Source organism: Phalangium opilio, unplaced genomic scaffold (assembly GCF_054372755.1).
Source record: "Phalangium opilio isolate 3A_F unplaced genomic scaffold, DU_Popi_V2 ptg000663l_1, whole genome shotgun sequence".
NCBI lineage: Eukaryota > Metazoa > Arthropoda > Arachnida > Opiliones > Phalangiidae > Phalangium > Phalangium opilio.
The window spans coordinates 1-22,144 of record NW_028324247.1 but is presented as its reverse complement, the minus strand read 5'-3'; the positions used below and the strand labels follow the sequence as shown (position 1 = coordinate 22,144).

General features: G+C 33.1%; 1 protein-coding gene across 1 annotated transcript; it reads right to left on the bottom strand.

Moving 5' to 3' along the window:
- Positions 1 to 1,061: 1,061 nt before the first annotated feature.
- LOC149588121 (uncharacterized) lies at positions 1,062 to 6,382 on the bottom strand. The gene is made up of 2 exons (XM_089863173.1): positions 2,050 to 6,382; positions 1,062 to 1,969 (listed from the first exon to the last, which is right to left on the bottom strand). Exons 1-2 carry the CDS (start codon positions 6,380 to 6,382, stop codon positions 1,062 to 1,064), a joined length of 5,241 nt encoding a protein of 1,746 aa, XP_089719299.1.
- Between the last annotated feature and the right edge of the window lie 15,762 nt (positions 6,383 to 22,144).

The following is a 22,144-nucleotide window of genomic DNA, read 5'->3' as shown; positions in this document are numbered from 1 at the left end:
TAAAGACATAAGAATAAAGGAATTAACCGTAGCATACCATACCCCCCTATTTTCAATATCACCCCCGCTAAAATCATTGAACCAAAAACAGGCGCTTCTACATGAGCCTTATAGGTAACCATAAATGCACTATATATCCTGGTAATTTAATTAAAAAGGCAAAATAAATAAAAAAAATAAATAAGAAGAACTTCCTAGGTTATTTAGGTTGTAATAGAAAAAATTTGGGTCATTCCTATTTTAGAGGCCGTTTTCCATAGTGGTAAATTTTTTAGTAGGATGGTAGTAAAAATAGTAGTATTCCCCCTACATGGAAAAGCGAAACCTATGATGCTGAAAATAGTATGAATTGCTACATTGTGCCGACTAACCATAAATTGCCGCCTTTTCCAAAATATTGCTGACTAACCATAAATTGCCGCCTTTTCCAAATTATTTCTGAATAACCATAAATTGCCGCCTTTTCCAAAATATTGCTATATTACTGTCTTTTTCCGTGTAAAGAGGCGCATACTTAGCCTTTCGTGAATAAACAGGAAAAATGAAATGGGGTAATGCACTGGCCTATTAACAAGGCGTTTTAAGTGTTCTAATTGCGAGGCCAGTACAGAATGAACATGCAAAACGAAATGTTGGAATAATACATTGGCCTTTTAACTAGGGGTCCTTGTCGCGACTATTCTTCCCTTGTTCAAGGTTGTGATAAATTGACTAATTCTTGATACGGATATTAACTTAATACTTCAGTTTATTAGTTTAAAAACATTACAGCAAAATTACTCTAACTGCGCGTCAATTGTTTTGATTTAAAATTAAGTTACTCCGCCGAGATCTCTAAGATAACTGCCTTCTTTACAAAATGGAATGGGTTTTTATACAAATGTAAGATCACCATTTTTTACCAGAATGTCTATTTAGATATCAAAGTTCAAACATGGTTTGTTTTCTAAGTTAACAGTTAAGGTTTTCTATGTTCAGTTCAATTTAGTTCAGTTTAGTTTAGTTTTAGCTTGGAGGTGATCGATTAGAAGTAGCGACATTCTCCCCACCATGGACTCCGTTCATCCGTCAGTGACTTCGAATCGATGAAGCATTTGGACTGCTCGCCTTATTGTGGATCCTCCTGGAAGCTTGACGGCGACTGCTCGGACCTTTCCATCTCGACCAGGGAAGACTTCTTGAATTCGTCCCATGCGCCAACTTTGACGAGGAAGTTTTGGTTCCGCCAGGAGTACTATATCGTCCTTCTTAAATTCCACCACGTCATGGACTGGCTTGCTTGCGTGAGCGGTCTTCAAATCCAGGAGGTAGGCTTTGCTCCAACGGTTCCAGAACTGGTCAAGAATCTTCTGTCTATAGCGAAGTCGTCTGGTTAACTGACTTCTACAGGCTGTGGGTGGCATATCAGCAAAATTGGCACTCGGAAGACAGCTCAGTCGTTTGCCGATGAGGAAGTGAGAAGGAGTTAAGGGGGAGGGCTCCCCTAAATCAGTGTAGGTGTAAGTCATCGGTCTGGAATTCAAAACTGCTTCTATCTCCGCCAGGCTGCTTGTTAGCTCTTCATAGGTTAAACTGCTTCGTCCGAGGCTCTTCTTGAGGCATTCCTTCACTGACTGTACTATCCTCTCCCAAAAGCCTCCCCACCAAGCCGCTCTCTCAACGATATATTTCCAATGTATGCATTGTTGTCCCAGGAAGTTCCGGAAATCGTCTTCGTTTATCCTTCCGTAAAGAGTTTTTAACTCTTTCTCAGCTCTCTTGAATGTTTTCGCATTGTCCGAGTATACCGTAGTGACGAGTCCTCTTCGGGCAATGAAACGTCGAAAGGATAATATAAACTTCTCAGTGCTCAAATCCGTTACTGCCTCCAAATGCACTGCTCTGGTGACTGCGCATGTATAGAGCGCGATATACGCCTTCTCGTGTTCTTCTCCGTTCCTTATGAATAGAGGGCCGGCAAAGTCAATTCCTGTGGTGGCAAATGGAGGTGTTTCTACTATTCGATCGACTGGTAATGGTGCTGTTATCTGAACTGCAGGCTACATCTACCACATCGGTTTACGACTCTTTTGACTAACTGGCGTCCTTGTGGTATCCAAAATTCTCCTCGTAATTGCGCCAAGGTGCTTTCAAGTCCACAATGTTTCACCCTTTGATGAGCCTCGATCGCTATTATCTGTGTTAGCCAATTATTGGCGGGAATGATGAGTGGGTGTTTAAGTTCATCGCTGATATTGGCGAATTGAAGTCGTCCTCCCAAACGTATGACATCGTTGTCGAGGAATGGACGAAACTGAAGGAGTTTCGATGTCTTCGCTAATGGTTCGCCTGCTTGTAGGCAATGGTAGTCATCCGGATAGCTCTCTTTTTGATTTTCTCGTACCCAGAAGAGTTTGGAATCTTGAAGTTCGGCAGCCGACAGAGGTCCCTTGCGTCTTTCATCGTTTGCGATTCTTGTATTGTGGATGAAGCGACGTACCCATGCCGTCACTCTGTACACACGGCTGATTCGGCTGTATCTCTTTATGTCCAAAAGCGGTTCTGTTGTGACGCGGCAAACCAACGTGATAATGTTCCTCTTCTCCTTGGTAACTGACTCGTCTAGAGTACAGACCGTTGACCTGGATTGACATGGCCATTGATCTCTCTTTTCCGAAAGCCAGCTTGGACCTTTCCACCATAGAGCTGTCTTGTTCAAGGTGTCTACCGAGCAGCCTCTTGACGCTAGATCCGCAGGATTCTCCTTTCCAGCTACATGTGACCAGCAATTCGGATTGGTACTTGATTGGATCTCCATCACCCTGTTGGCGACAAAGGGTTTCCACTCCCTCGACACACCACGGATCCAGTGTAGCGTTATCTCTGAATCGGTCCAGCATCGGTAAGCAGTAATTGCTCCTTCGAAACTTTCCATCGTCGTCTTCAGTAGGCGAGATCCAATGAAAGCTGCCATAAGCTCAAGCCTTGGTATGGTGAGTGACTTTATCGGGGCGACTCTGGTTTTCGACGATACTAATGAGACTCCAATTTCTCCCTTGTCCGTCTCGTATCGAATATACGCCACTGCTCCATAGGCCGACTCGCTCGCGTCACAGAAAAGGTGAATCTCTCTATCGACAACCTTTCCATGGATTCCAGAATAGTACCATCGTGGAATCGACATTTTCCCGAACTCCTTCAGCTCTTTGACCCAGTCGTTCCATAACGTTAGAATGTCAGAAGGTAACTTGTCGTCCCAACCAACGCCTTTTATCCACAGTTTCTGAAAAAGGCACTTGACTCTGATGAGATATGGTGATAACAGTCCGATCGGGTCAAATAGTCTAGCCGCCGCCTTGAGTACCCCTCTCTTTGTATCTTGGGTCTCCCTCAGGAACGCCAGTAGAGTAGATATATCGAAAGTTAGGATGTCTTTCTTCGGGTTCCAAGCTATCCCAAGAACTTTCAGCAAGTTGGAGTTTGATTCTTGGTTCAATAGCGTCACTGGTGCTTGATCTTCGGACCATTGAATTGCGAGCTCTTCACAGTTCGTAACCCACTTGCGTAGGTTCATTCCAGCTTCGGAAAATATCTGTCTCGATCCATGGTAGATTTCATTTGCTTCGTGCTCAGACTCGGCACCGGTTACAAGATCGTCCACGTAGAGCCTTTTGGCTAACATCTCGCTGAGGACAGGATACTGTTCATGGAATATTTTGAAATGATGACGCAAGGTGGCCGCGAGAAGGAATGGGCTGGAGGCCACTCCAAACAAAACTCTCGTCATTCGTAAGTGTACTACTTGAAGTGGCTCGTCTGGTTTCGGTAACTTCGTAATCCATAAAAATCTAACATAATCTCGGTCTTCCGGCTTGAGGACTATCTGCAGAAATGCTTTTTCGACGTCGCTCATTAGAGCGATCCGATGTTGTCTGAATTGAAGCAGAATTATTAGCAAATCTGGGACTAAACTTGGTCCAACGTGTAGGCAAGAGTTTAGCGCTGGCGATCCTTTCTCATGGGCGGAAGCATCATGGACCACTCTGAGCTTTGTAGTGGTCTTATCTTCTCGGAGGACTGGGAAATGCGGAAGGTAATGCGCTCCGTTTCTCATGGCGATATTCTCTTCAGGTACTCGTTCAGCAAAGCCCTGTGCCAGCATCTCGTCTATGGCGTCTTCGTATCTCTGGAACAGAACGGGATTATGTCGTAGCTTCTTGATAAGAGAACCCAGTCGCTTGGTAGACAAGGCGATGTTATCCCCAATTTTGTCTTTGTTGTCTTTCCATGGAAGACTGGTTTTGTATCTTCCATCCTCAAATTCCAGAGTGTCTTCATGACTGGCAAGTACACTTTCTTCGACCATGGTATGTGTATTCTCTTCCTTTATCCCCAAGGATTCAATCTCCCAGAAGGCTTTGAGAGATTTCGCAAGTTCTTCATTCTGGATTCCGACCCTCATGACTTGAATTGAGTTGACCGCCACCGATTGGTTTTGAACTCCGTGCACCGACCATCCGAATACGCTCTTCACAGCTACCAGGGAATTATCGAGCCTCCTCGTCTCTCCAGTATTTAGAGACCAGAAATAGTCGACACCAATTAAAATGGGTACATCCTGCGAAACGGAGACTCCTTCAATTTGGTCCATATCGCCCAGCGTTATTTCTTTCTCGTCCAATTGCTGTCGAATGCATTCCCCAGGAACAGTAACGATAGCTCCACTGATGGTTGGTACCTCTAAGGCTTCGATTTGGGCAGTGATGTTGGAATCCATTACGCTTCGAAGCGTTAATTTTACAGTTCTTCTGGTGACTCTTTCCGGCTCTGACTTCCCAAAGGCAAATACGTTGACGAGTTCCTCCTTTACGACAGGTAATTTTAAGCTTCGTACCAAATCTTCTCGTACGAAGGTTCCTTCGCTAGCCCCATCAAATAGACATCTCACGGGAGCCCTGGTATTTCTTCCTTCTGCGTAGACAACTACAGTTTGAAGAAATAACTTGCGTCGAACTTCTTTCTCTGGCGGCCGTGGGATAAATGTTGTCATGGTGAGGGACCTTTTCTCGGGTTCTTGATGTTTCTCACTTTCGTCCGGTTTTTCCGCTCCAGATTTTGAAGTCTCATTGAATCTCTGCCGACAGATAGATGCATGATGCTTTCTCCCACAGTGTTGACATTTTGCTTTTGAAGTGCAACGGCGTACCGGGTGACCTTGACTCAAGCAAAGGAAACATCTATTCTGGTTCCTTATCTGCTCACCTTTCTGCTCTAATGATAAGGCTTCGCATTCTTCCGTTGGATGCTCCGTACTGCCACAGAAAAGGCAGGTTTTCGAGACGGCAGTCTTGAGGACCGCTGTTGTTGGGACACGGCTCTTTGGATTCTGCAGACTCTTGAAATAACTAGGCTCATGTTTCGCTTTGTGTGAACTCCAACGTCCCACGCCTGCAGCTCTACCCTCTTCTTCGGCTCTATTAGGTACGCATAGGACCATGGTCTTTTCTCGGCTCTCCACCTCTCGCTTGAGATGATTCAACAGATGTCTTGCGTCTTGTTCCTCGTCAGCATAGTTTTTGTTGAAGTCCAATAGGATCTCTTGTGGCAGGAGTCGCGTAAGAATGGGGTATAAGAAGGTTCCATATGTCTCCATGGTCGTTCCCAATGCTTCAAGACTCTTTACTTGTATTTCACAAGTATCATATAGCTGTCTTAGCAACGTTACCTCCGTAGCTCTCCTTACAGGTTGTAGATGCAATAGCGTTACCATATGACTGTTGACGGCTTGAGACCTCTTGCCGAAACGTTCATTAAGCTTCTCTACCACCGCTCTGTAGTTTTCGTCCGACAGCGAGTAACCTCCAATAGCTTGCAACGCCGGACCCTCGAGGAATGACTTTAAGTACACGAACTTGTCTACAGTCGCCAATGCTGGATTATGGTGTATGGATGCTTCAAACTGTCCCCAGAAGTTCTGCCAACACGAGAAATCCCCATTGAACTTAGGAATGGTCAAGTGAGGTAGCTTTACGGTTGCTCTACTCCCTCGGTTTCTCTCTCTATTAGGTTGATCTTGAGCTTCCAAACTTGACCGGAATGACTCGTCTCCTCTTTGAACCTCTAGGGATTTAATTGCTCTGTTCAATTTCGTTCTCCATTTGATTATCTTCTCTTTGTAGTCTTCAGATACCGCGATCTCCATTTCGATCTCGTCTTCGTCCATTGGCTCTTGGATCTGAGTATTCAGCTCATTAAGACTGGTGTTCTTGCTTTCCAGCTGTTCCAGAATCTCTTCTAACTCGTCCTTGACCAAATTGTCTTCTTCTAAGGCTTTCTCGAGCTGGTTTAGCAACTTAGTGGTTCTTTGACGAAGTACACCTCTAGCTTTCTTTGCGGCTTCCATACCGTGGATCAGTCAATATAGCACCTCTACAAGTCCCTCTCAATGACTTCCCTTGAACTGTCTCGTAATTCTTCTCTCTTCGAATGCCACGATATTTACTTCTCGTTCTCTGCTCCCGGGTTTCGGCACCAAAATGTCGCGACTATTCTTCCCTTGTTCAAGGTTGTGATAAATTGACTAATTCTTGATACGGATATTAACTTAATACTTCAGTTTATTAGTTTAAAAACATTACAGCAAAATTACTCTAACTGCGCGTCAATTGTTTTGATTTAAAATTAAGTTACTCCGCCGAGATCTCTAAGATAACTGCCTTCTTTACAAAATGGAATTGGTTTTTATACAAATGTAAGATCATCATTTTTTACCAGAATGTCTATTTAGATATCAAAGTTCAAACATGGTTTGTTTTCTAAGTTAACAGTTAAGGTTTTCTATGTTCAGTTCAATTTAGTTCAGTTTAGTTTAGTTTTAGCTTGGAGGTGATCGATTAGAAGTAGCGACAAACATAAATGATCTCAAATGTACATAAATGTACCTAAATGTACATAAATGTGCATATATGTACATAAATGTGCATAAATGTACCTAAATGTACCTAAATGTACATAAATGTGCCTAAATGTGCATAAATGTACCTAAGTGTACATAAATGTACCTAAATGTACATAAATGTGCCTAATTGTACCTAAATGTACCTAAATGTGCATGCATGTACATAAATGTACCTAAATGTACCTAAATGTACATAAATTTACCTAAATGTACCTAAATGTACATAAATTTACCTAAATGTGCATACATGTACATAAATGTACCTAAATGTACATAAATGTACATAAATGTACCTAAATGTACATAAACGTACCTAAATGTACCTAAATGAGCATAAATGTACCTAAATGTACATAAATGTACCTAAATGTACCTAAATGATCATAAATGAACATAAATGTACATATATGTACCTAAATGTGCATACATGTACAAAAATGTACCTAAATGTACATAAATGTACCTAAATGTGCATAAATGTACCTAAATGTACCTAAATGTGCATAAATGTACATAACTGTACCTAAATGTGCATAAATGTACATAACTGTACCTAAATGTGCATAAATGTACCTAAATGTACCTAAATGTGCATAAATGTACATAAATGTGCCTAAATGTGCATAAATGTACCTAAGTGTACATAAATGTACCTAAATGTACATAAATGTGCCTAATTGTACCTAAATGTACCTAAATGTGCATGCATGTACATAAATGTACCTAAATGTACCTAAATGTACCTAAATGTACATAAATTTACCTAAATGTACCTAAATGTACATAAATTTACCTAAATGTGCATACATGTACCTAAATGTACCTAAATGTACATAAATGTACATAAATGTACATAAATGTACATAAATGTACCTAAATGTACATAAACGTACCTAAATGTACCTAAATGAGCATAAATGTACCTAAATGTACATAAATGTACCTAAATGTACCTAAATGATCATAAATGAACATAAATGTACATATATGTACCTAAATGTGCATACATGTACATAAATGTACCTAAATGTACATAAATGTACCTAAATGTGCATAAATGTACCTAAATGTACCTAAATGTGCATAAATGTACATAACTGTACCTAAATGTGCATAAATGTACATAACTGTACCTAAATGTGCATAAATGTACCTAAGTGTACATAAATGCACCTAAATGTGCCTAAATGTACATGAATGTACCTAAATGTACCTAAATTTGCATCAATGTACCTAAATGTACCTAAATGTACATAAACGTACCTAAATGTACATAAACGTACATAAATGTACCTAAATGTACATTAATGTACCTAAATGTACATAAACGTACATTAATGTACCTAAATGTACATAAACGTACCTAAATGTAACTAAATGTACATAAACGTACCTAAATGTACCTAAATGTACATAAATGTACCTTAATGTACATAAACGTACCTAAATGTACATAAACGTACCTAAATGTACATAAATGTGCCTAATTGTACCTAAATGTGCATAAATGCACCTAAATGTGCCTAAATGTACATGAATGTACCTAAATGTACCTAAATTTGCATCAATGTACCTAAATGTACATGAATGTACCTAAATGTACCTAAATTTGCATCAATGTACCTAAATGTACCTAAATGTACATAAACGTACCTAAATGTACATAAACGTACATAAATGTACCTAAATGTACATTAATGTACCTAAATGTACATAAACGTACATTAATGTACCTAAATGTACATAAACGTACCTAAATGTAACTAAATGTACATAAACGTACCTAAATGTAACTAAATGAACATAAATGTACCTTAATGTACATAAACGTACCTAAATGTACAAAAACGTACCTAAATGTACATAAACGTACCTAAATGTGCATAAATGTACCTAAATATACTTTAATGTACATAAATGAAACTAAATCTACTTTAATGTACATAAATGAACCTAAATGTACCTAAATGAACATAAATGATCTCAAATGTACATAAATGTACCTAAATGTACATAAATGTACCTAAATGTACATAAATGTGCATACATGTACATAAATGTGCATAAATGTACCTAAATGTACCTAAATGTACATAAATGTGCCTAAATGTGCATAAATGTACCTAAGTGTACATAAATGTACCTAAATGTACATAAATGTGCCTAATTGTACCTAAATGTGCATGCATGTACATAAATGTACCTAAATGTACCTAAATGTACATAAATTTACCTAAATGTACCTAAATGTACATAAATTTACCTTAATGTGCATAAATGTACCTAAATGTACCTAAATGTGCATAAATGTACATAACTGTACCTAAATGTGCATAAATGTACATAACTGTACCTAAATGTGCATAAATGTACCTAAATGTACATAAATTTACCTAAATGTGCATACATGTACATAAATGTACCTAAATGTACATAAATGTACCTAAATGTACATAAATGTACCTAAATGTACATAAACGTACCTAAATGTACCTAAATGAGCATAAATGTACCTAAATGTACATAAATGTACCTAAATGTACCTAAATGATCATAAATGAACATAAATGTACATATATGTACCTAAATGTGCATACATGTACAAAAATGTACCTAAATGTACATAAATGTACCTAAATGTGCATAAATGTACCTAAATGTACCTAAATGTGCATAAATGTACATAACTGTACCTAAATGTGCATAAATGTACATAACTGTACCTAAATGTGCATAAATGTACCTAAATGTACCTAAATGTGCATAAATGTACATAAATGTGCCTAAATGTGCATAAATGTACCTAAGTGTACATAAATGTACCTAAATGTACATAAATGTGCCTAATTGTACCTAAATGTACCTAAATGTGCATGCATGTACATAAATGTACCTAAATGTACCTAAATGTACATAAATTTACCTAAATGTACCTAAATGTACATAAATTTACCTAAATGTGCATACATGTACCTAAATGTACCTAAATGTACATAAATGTACATAAATGTACATAAATGTACATAAATGTACCTAAATGTACATAAACGTACCTAAATGTACCTAAATGAGCATAAATGTACCTAAATGTACATAAATGTACCTAAATGTACCTAAATGATCATAAATGAACATAAATGTACATATATGTACCTAAATGTGCATACATGTACATAAATGTACCTAAATGTACATAAATGTACCTAAATGTGCATAAATGTACCTAAATGTACCTAAATGTGCATAAATGTACATAACTGTACCTAAATGTGCATAAATGTACATAACTGTACCTAAATGTGCATAAATGTACCTAAGTGTACATAAATGCACCTAAATGTGCCTAAATGTACATGAATGTACCTAAATGTACCTAAATTTGCATCAATGTACCTAAATGTACATAAACGTACCTAAATGTACATAAACGTACATAAATGTACCTAAATGTACATTAATGTACCTAAATGTACATAAACGTACATTAATGTACCTAAATGTACATAAACGTACCTAAATGTAACTAAATGTACATAAACGTACCTAAATGTACCTAAATGTACATAAATGTACCTTAATGTACATAAACGTACCTAAATGTACATAAACGTACCTAAATGTACATAAACGTACCTAAATGTACATAAATGTGCCTAATTGTACCTAAATGTGCATAAATGCACCTAAATGTGCCTAAATGTACATGAATGTACCTAAATGTACCTAAATTTGCAACAATGTACCTAAATGTACATGAATGTACCTAAATGTACCTAAATTTGCATCAATGTACCTAAATGTACCTAAATGTACATAAACGTACCTAAATGTACATAAACGTACATAAATGTACCTAAATGTACATTAATGTACCTAAATGTACATAAACGTACATTAATGTACCTAAATGTACATAAACGTACCTAAATGTAACTAAATGTACATAAACGTACCTAAATGTAACTAAATGAACATAAATGTACCTTAATGTACATAAACGTACCTAAATGTACAAAAACGTACCTAAATGTACATAAACGTACCTAAATGTGCATAAATGTACCTAAATATACTTTAATGTACATAAATGAAACTAAATGTACTTTAATGTACATAAATGAACCTAAATGTACCTAAATGAACATAAATGATCTCAAATGTACATAAATGTACCTAAATGTACATAAATGTGCATACATGTACATAAATGTGCATAAATGTACCTAAATGTACCTAAATGTACATAAATGTGCCTAAATGTGCATAAATGTACCTAAGTGTACATAAATGTACCTAAATGTACATAAATGTGCCTAATTGTACCTAAATGTGCATGCATGTACATAAATGTACCTAAATGTGCCTAAATGTACATAAATTTACCTAAATGTACCTAAATGTACATAAATTTACCTTAATGTGCATAAATGTACCTAAATGTACCTAAATGTGCATAAATGTACATAACTGTACCTAAATGTGCATAAATGTACATAACTGTACCTAAATGTGCATAAATGTACCTAAGTGTACATAAATGCACCTAAATGTGCCTAAATGTACATGAATGTACCTAAATGTACCTAAATGTGCATAAATGTACCTAAATGTACATAAATTTACCTAAATGTGCATACATGTACATAAATGTACCTAAATGTACATAAATGTACCTAAATGTACATAAACGTACCTAAATGTACCTAAATGAGCATAAATGTACCTAAATGTACATAAATGTACCTAAATGTACCTAAATGATCATAAATGAACATAAATGTACATATATGTACCTAAATGTGCATACATGTACAAAAATGTACCTAAATGTACATAAATGTACCTAAATGTGCATAAATGTACCTAAATGTACCTAAATGTGCATAAATGTACATAACTGTACCTAAATGTGCATAAATGTACATAACTGTACCTAAATGTGCATAAATGTACCTAAATGTACCTAAATGTGCATAAATGTACATAAATGTGCCTAAATGTGCATAAATGTACCTAAGTGTACATAAATGTACCTAAATGTACATAAATGTGCCTAATTGTACCTAAATGTGCATGCATGTACATAAATGTACCTAAATGTACCTAAATGTACATAAATTTACCTAAATGTACCTAAATGTACATAAATTTACCTAAATGTGCATACATGTACCTAAATGTACCTAAATGTACATAAATGTACATAAATGTACATAAATGTACATAAATGTACATAAATGTACCTAAATGTACATAAACGTACCTAAATGTACCTAAATGAGCATAAATGTACCTAAATGTACATAAATGTACCTAAATGTACCTAAATGATCATAAATGAACATAAATGTACATATATGTACCTAAATGTGCATACATGTACATAAATGTACCTAAATGTACATAAATGTACCTAAATGTGCATAAATGTACCTAAATGTACCTAAATGTGCATAAATGTACATAACTGTACCTAAATGTGCATAAATGTACATAACTGTACCTAAATGTGCATAAATGTACCTAAGTGTACATAAATGCACCTAAATGTGCCTAAATGTACATGAATGTACCTAAATGTACCTAAATTTGCATCAATGTACCTAAATGTACATAAACGTACCTAAATGTACATAAACGTACATAAATGTACCTAAATGTACATTAATGTACCTAAATGTACATAAACGTACATTAATGTACCTAAATGTACATAAACGTACCTAAATGTAACTAAATGTACATAAACGTACCTAAATGTACCTAAATGTACATAAATGTACCTTAATGTACATAAACGTACCTAAATGTACATAAACGTACCTAAATGTACATAAACGTACCTAAATGTACATAAATGTGCCTAATTGTACCTAAATGTGCATAAATGCACCTAAATGTGCCTAAATGTACATGAATGTACCTAAATGTACCTAAATTTGCATCAATGTACCTAAATGTACATGAATGTACCTAAATGTACCTAAATTTGCATCAATGTACCTAAATGTACCTAAATGTACATAAACGTACCTAAATGTACATAAACGTACATAAATGTACCTAAATGTACATTAATGTACCTAAATGTACATAAACGTACATTAATGTACCTAAATGTACATAAACGTACCTAAATGTAACTAAATGTACATAAACGTACCTAAATGTAACTAAATGAACATAAATGTACCTTAATGTACATAAACGTACCTAAATGTACAAAAACGTACCTAAATGTACATAAACGTACCTAAATGTGCATAAATGTACCTAAATATACTTTAATGTACATAAATGAAACTAAATGTACTTTAATGTACATAAATGAACCTAAATGTACCTAAATGAACATAAATGATCTCAAATGTACATAAATGTACCTAAATGTACATAAATGTGCATACATGTACATAAATGTGCATACATGTACATAAATGTGCATAAATGTACCTAAATGTACCTAAATGTACATAAATGTGCCTAAATGTGCATAAATGTACCTAAGTGTACATAAATGTACCTAAATGTACATAAATGTGCCTAATTGTACCTAAATGTGCATGCATGTACATAAATGTACCTAAATGTACCTAAATGTACATAAATTTACCTAAATGTACCTAAATGTACATAAATTTACCTTAATGTGCATAAATGTACCTAAATGTACCTAAATGTGCATAAATGTACATAACTGTACCTAAATGTGCATAAATGTACATAACTGTACCTAAATGTGCATAAATGTACCTAAGTGTACATAAATGCACCTAAATGTGCCTAAATGTACATGAATGTACCTAAATGTACCTAAATTTGCATCAATGTACCTAAATGTACATAAACGTACCTAAATGTACATAAACGTACATAAATGTACCTAAATGTACATTAATGTACCTAAATGTACATAAACGTACATTAATGTACCTAAATGTACATAAACGTACCTAAATGTAACTAAATGTACATAAACGTACCTAAATGTACCTAAATGTACATAAATGTACCTTAATGTACATAAACGTACCTAAATGTACCTAAACGTACCTAAATGTACATAAACGTACCTAAATGTACATAAATGTGCCTAATTGTACCTAAATGTGCATAAATGCACCTAAATGTGCCTAAATGTACATGAATGTACCTAAATGTACCTAAATTTGCATCAATGTACCTAAATGTACATGAATGTACCTAAATGTACCTAAATTTGCATCAATGTACCTAAATGTACCTAAATGTACATAAACGTACCTAAATGTACATAAACGTACATAAATGTACCTAAATGTACATTAATGTACCTAAATGTACATAAACGTACATTAATGTACCTAAATGTACATAAACGTACCTAAATGTAACTAAATGTACATAAACGTACCTAAATGTAGCTAAATGAACATAAATGTACCTTAATGTACATAAACGTACCTAAATGTACAAAAACGTACCTAAATGTACATAAACGTACCTAAATGTGCATAAATGTACCTAAATGTACTTTAATGTACATAAATGAACCTAAATGTACTTTAATGTACATAAATGAACCTAAATGTACCTAAATGAACATAAATGATCTCAAATGTACATAAATGTACCTAAATGTACATAAATGTGCATACATGTACATAAATGTACCTAAATGTACATAAATGTACCTAAATGTGCATAAATGTACCTAAATGTACCTAAATGTGCATAAATGTACATAAATGTGCCTAAATGTGCATAAATGTACCTAAGTGTACATAAATGTACCTAAATGTACATAAATGTGCCTAATTGTACCTAAATGTACCTAAATGTGCATGCATGTACATAAATGTACCTAAATGTACCTAAATGTACATAAATTTACCTAAATGTACCTAAATGTACATAAATTTACCTAAATGTGCATACATGTACATAAATGTACCTAAATGTACATAAATGTACATAAATGTACCTAAATGTACATAAACGTACCTAAGTGTACCTAAATGAGCATAAATGTACCTAAATGTACATAAATGTACCTAAATGTACCTAAATGTACCTAAATGATCATAAATGAACATAAATGTACATATATGTACCTAAATGTGCATACATGTACATAAATGTACCTAAATGTACATAAATGTACCTAAATGTGCATAAATGTACCTAAATGTACCTAAATGTGCATAAATGCACCTAAATGTGCCTAAATGTACATGAATGTACCTAAATGTACCTAAATTTGCATCAATGTACCTAAATGTACCTAAATGTACATAAACGTACCTAAATGTACATAAACGTACATAAATGTACCTAAATGTACATAAACGTACCTAAATGTACCTAAATGTACATAAATGTACCTTAATGTACATAAACGTACCTAAATGTACATAAACGTACCTAAATGTGCATAAATGTACCTAAATGTACTTTAATGTACATAAATGAACCTAAATGTACCTAAATGAACATAAATGAACTCAAATGTACATAAATGTACCTAAATGTACATAAATGTGCATACATGTACATAAATGTACCTAAATGTACATAAATGTACCTAAATGTGCATAAATGTACCTAAATGTACCTAAATGTACCTAAATGTGCATAAATGTACATAAATGTGCCTAAATGTGCATAAATGTACCTAAGTGTACATAAATGTACATAAATGTACCTACATGTGCATAAATGTACCTAAATGTACCTAAATGTACATAAATGTACCTAAATGTGCATAAATGTACCTAAGTGTACATAAATGTACCTAAATGTACATAAATGTACCTAAATGTACATAAACGTACCTAAATGTACCTAAATGTACCTAAATGAACATAAATGAACATAAATAAACATAAATGAACATAAATGAACATAAATGAACATAAATGTATCTAAATGTGCATACATGTACATAAATGTACCTAAATGTACATAAATGTACCTACATGTGCATAAATGTACCTAAATGTACCTAAATGTACATAAATGTACCTAAATGTGCATAAATGTACATAAATGTACCTAAATGTGCATAAATGTACCTAAGTGTACATAAATGTACCTAAATTTACATAAATGTGCCTAGATGTACCTAAATGTACCTAAATGTACATAAATTTACCTAAATGTGCATACATGTACCTAAATGTACCTAAATGTACCTAAATGTACATAAATGTACATAAATGTACATAAATGTACCTAAATGTACATAAACGTACCTAAATGTACCTAAATGAGCATAAATGTACCTAAATGTACATAAATGTACCTAAATGTACCTAAATGTACCTAAATGATCATAAATGAACATAAATGTACATATATGTACCTAAATGTGCATACATGTACATAAATGTACCTAAATGTACATAAATGTACCTAAATGTGCATAAATGTACCTAAATGTACCTAAATGTGCATAAATGTACATAACTGTACCTAAATGTGCATAAATGTACATAACTGTACCTAAATGTGCATAAATGTACCTAAATGTACCTAAATGTGCATAAATGTACATAAATGTGCCTAAATGTGCATAAATGTACCTAAGTGTACATAAATGTACCTAAATGTACATAAATGTGCCTAATTGTACCTAAATGTACCTAAATGTGCATGCATGTACATAAATGTACCTAAATGTACCTAAATGTACATAAATGTACCTTAATGTACATAAACGTACCTAAATGTACCTAAACGTACCTAAATGTACATAAACGTACCTAAATGTACATAAATGTGCCTAATTGTACCTAAATGTGCATAAATGCACCTAAATGTGCCTAAATGTACATGAATGTACCTAAATGTACCTAAATTTGCATCAATGTACCTAAATGTACATGAATGTACCTAAATGTACCTAAATTTGCATCAATGTAACTAAATGTACATAAACGTACCTAAATGTACATAAACGTACATAAATGTACCTAAATGTACATTAATGTACCTAAATGTACATAAACGTACATTAATGTACCTAAATGTACATAAACGTACCTAAATGTAACTAAATGTACATAAACGTACCTAAATGTAGCTAAATGAACATAAATGTACCTTAATGTACATAAACGTACCTAAATGTACAAAAACGTACCTAAATGTACATAAACGTACCTAAATGTGCATAAATGTACCTAAATGTACTTTAATGTACATAAATGAACCTAAATGTACTTTAATGTACATAAATGAACCTAAATGTACCTAAATGAACATAAATGATCTCAAATGTACATAAATGTACCTAAATGTACATAAATGTGCATACATGTACATAAATGTACCTAAATGTACATAAATGTACCTAAATGTGCATAAATGTACCTAAATGTACCTAAATGTGCATAAATGTACATAAATGTGCCTAAATGTGCATAAATGTACCTAAGTGTACATAAATGTACCTAAATGTACATAAATGTGCCTAATTGTACCTAAATGTACCTAAATGTGCATGCATGTACATAAATGTACCTAAATGTACCTAAATGTACATAAATTTACCTAAATGTACCTAAATGTACATAAATTTACCTAAATGTGCATACATGTACATAAATGTACCTAAATGTACATAAATGTACATAAATGTACATAAATGTACCTAAATGTACATAAACGTACCTAAGTGTACCTAAATGAGCATAAATGTACCTAAATGTACATAAATGTACCTAAATGTACCTAAATGTACCTAAATGATCATAAATGAACATAAATGTACATATATGTACCTAAATGTGCATACATGTACATAAATGTACCTAAATGTACATAAATGTACCTAAATGTGCATAAATGTACCTAAATGTACCTAAATGTGCATAAATGCACCTAAATGTGCCTAAATGTACATGAATGTACCTAAATGTACCTAAATTTGCATCAATGTACCTAAATGTACCTAAATGTACATAAACGTACCTAAATGTACATAAACGTACATAAATGTACCTAAATGTACATAAACGTACCTAAATGTACCTAAATGTACATAAATGTACCTTAATGTACATAAACGTACCTAAATGTACATAAACGTACCTAAATGTGCATAAATGTACCTAAATGTACTTTAATGTACATAAATGAACCTAAATGTACCTAAATGAACATAAATGAACTCAAATGTACATAAATGTACCTAAATGTACATAAATGTGCATACATGTACATAAATGTACCTAAATGTACATAAATGTACCTAAATGTGCATAAATGTACCTAAATGTACCTAAATGTACCTAAATGTGCATAAATGTACATAAATGTGCCTAAATGTGCATAAATGTACCTAAGTGTACATAAATGTACATAAATGTACCTAAATGTACATAAATGTACCTAAATGTACATAAACGTACCTAAATGTACCTAAATGTACCTAAATGAACATAAATGAACATAAATAAACATAAATGAACATAAATGAACATAAATGAACATAAATGAACATAAATGTATCTAAATGTGCATACATGTACATAAATGTACCTAAATGTACATAAATGTACCTACATGTGCATAAATGTACCTAAATGTACCTAAATGTACATAAATGTACCTAAATGTGCATAAATGTACATAAATGTACCTAAATGTGCATAAATGTACCTAAGTGTACATAAATGTACCTAAATTTACATAAATGTGCCTAGATGTACCTAAATGTACCTAAATGTACATAAATTTACCTAAATGTGCATACATGTACCTAAATGTACCTAAATGTACCTAAATGTACATAAATGTACATAAATGTACATAAATGTACCTAAATGTACATAAACGTACCTAAATGTACCTAAATGAGCATAAATGTACCTAAATGTACATAAATGTACCTAAATGTACCTAAATGTACCTAAATGATCATAAATGAACATAAATGTACATATATGTACCTAAATGTGCATACATGTACATAAATGTACCTAAATGTACATAAATGTACCTAAATGTGCATAAATGTACCTAAATGTACCTAAATGTGCATAAATGTACATAACTGTACCTAAATGTGCATAAATGTACATAACTGTACCTAAATGTGCATAAATGTACCTAAATGTACCTAAATGTGCATAAATGTACATAAATGTGCCTAAATGTGCATAAATGTACCTAAGTGTACATAAATGTACCTAAATGTACATAAATGTGCCTAATTGTACCTAAATGTACCTAAATGTGCATGCATGTACATAAATGTACCTAAATGTACCTAAATGTACATAAATTTACCTAAATGTACCTAAATGTACATAAATTTACCTAAATGTGCATACATGTACCTAAATGTACCTAAATGTACATAAATGTACATAAATGTACCTAAATGTACATAAACGTACCTAAATGTACCTAAATGAGCATAAATGTACCTAAATGTACATAAATGTACCTAAATGTACCTAAATGATCATAAATGAACATAAATGTACATATATGTACCTAAATGTGCATACATGTACATAAATGTACCTAAATGTACATAAATGTACCTAAATGTGCATAAATGTACCTAAATGTACCTAAAGGTGCATAAATGTACATAACTGCACCTAAATGTGCATAAATGAACATAACTGTACCTAAATGTGCATAAATGTACCTAAGTGTACATAAATGTACCTAAATGTACATAAATGTGCCTAATTGTACCTAAATGTGCATAAATGCACCTAAATGTGCCTAAATGTACATGAATGTACCTAAATGTACCTAAATTTGCATCAATGTACCTAAATGTACCTAAATGTACATAAACGTACCTAAATGTACATAAACGTACATAAATGTACCTAAATGTACATTAATGTACCTAAATGTACATAAACGTACATTAATGTACCTAAATGTACATAAACGTACCTAAATGTAACTAAATGTACATAAACGTACCTAAATGTACCTAAATGTACATAAATGTACCTTAATGTACATAAACGTACCTAAATGTACATAAACGTACCTAAATGTACATAAACGTACCTAAATGTGCATAAATGTACCTAAATGTACTTTAATGTACATAAATGAACCTAAATGTACCTAAGTGTGCATAAATGTACCTTAGTGTGAATAAATGTACCTAAGTGTGCATAAATGTACCTTAGTGTGAATAAATGTACCTAAATGTACCTAAATGTACATAAATTTATCTAAATGTACCTAAATGTACATAAATTTACCTAAATGTGCATAAATGTACATAAATGTACCTAAATGTACATAAATGTGCATAAATGTACCTAAATGTACCTAAATGTACCTTAATGTACATAAATGTACCTAAATGTACCTAAATGAACATAAATGAACTCAAATGTACATAAATGTACCTAAATGTGCATACATGTACATAAATGTACCTAAATGTGCATACATGTACATAAATGTACCTAAATGTGCATAAATGTACCTAAATGTACCTAAATGTACATAAATGTACCTAAATGTGCATAAACGTACCTAAATGTACATTAATGTACCTAAATGTACATAAACGTACATTAATGTACCTAAATGTACATAAACGTACCTAAATGTACCTAAATGTACATAAACGTACCTAAATGTACCTAAATGTACAAAAATGTACCTAAATGTACATAAACGTACCTAAATGTACCTAAATGAGCATAAATGTACCTAAATGTACATAAATGTACCTAAATGTACCTAAATGTACCTAAATGATCATAAATGAACATAAATGTACATAAATGTACCTAAATGTACATAAATGTACCTAAATGTGCTTAAATGTACCTAAATGTACCTAAATGTACCTAAATGTACCTAAATGTACCTAAATGAACATAAATGAACATAAATGTACCTAAATGTGCATACATGTACATAAATGTACCTAAATGTACATAAATGTGCCTAAATGTACATAAACGTACCTAAATGTACCTAAATGAGCATAAATGTACCTAAATGTACATAAATGTACCTAAATGTACCTAAATGATCATAAATGAACATAAATGTACATATATGTACCTAAATGTGCATACATGTACATAAATGTACCTAAATGTACATAAATGTGCCTAATTGTACCTAAATGTGCATAAATGCACCTAAATGTGCCTAAATGTACATGAATGTACCTAAATGTACCTAAATTTGCATCAATGCACCTAAATGTACCTAAATGTACATAAACGTACCTAAATGTACATAAACGTACCTAAATGTACATAAACGTACATAAATGTACCTAAATGTACATTAATGTACCTAAATGTACATAAACGTACATTAATGTACCTAAATATACATAAACGTACCTAAATGTAACTAAATGTACATAAACGTACCTAAATGTACCTAAATGTACATAAATGTACCTAAATGTACATAAACGTACCTAAATGTGCATAAATGTACCTAAATGTACTTTAATGTACCTAAATGTGCATAAATGAACATAAATGAACATAAATGTACCTAAATGTGCATACATGTACATAAATGTACCTAAATGTACATAAATGTACCTACATGTGCATAAATGTACCTAAATGTACCTAAATGTACATAAATGTACCTAAATGTACATAAACGTACCTAAATGTACCTAAATGTACCTAAATGTACCTAAATGATCATAAATGAACATAAATGTACATATATGTACCTAAATGTGCATACATGTACATAAATGTACCTAAATGTACATAAATGTACCTAAATGTGCATAAATGTACCTAAATGTACCTAAATGTACATAAATGTACCTAAATGTGCATTAATGTACATAAATGTACCTAAATGTGCATAAATGTACCTAAGTGTACATAAATGTACCTAAATGTACATAAATGCACCTAAATGTACCTAAATGTACATAAATGCACCTAAATGTACCTAAATGTACATGAATGTACCTAAATGTACCTAAATGTACATAAATGTACATAAATGTACCTAAATGTACCTAAATGTACATAAATGTACATAAATGTACATAAATGTACATAAATGTACATAAATATACATAAATATACATAAACGTCCCTAATTGTACATAAATGTAAATGTACCTAAGTGTGCATAAATGTACCTTAGTGTGAATAAATGTACCTAAATGTACATAAATTTACCTAAATGTACCTAAATGTACATAAATTTACCTAAATGTGCATAAATGTACATAAATGA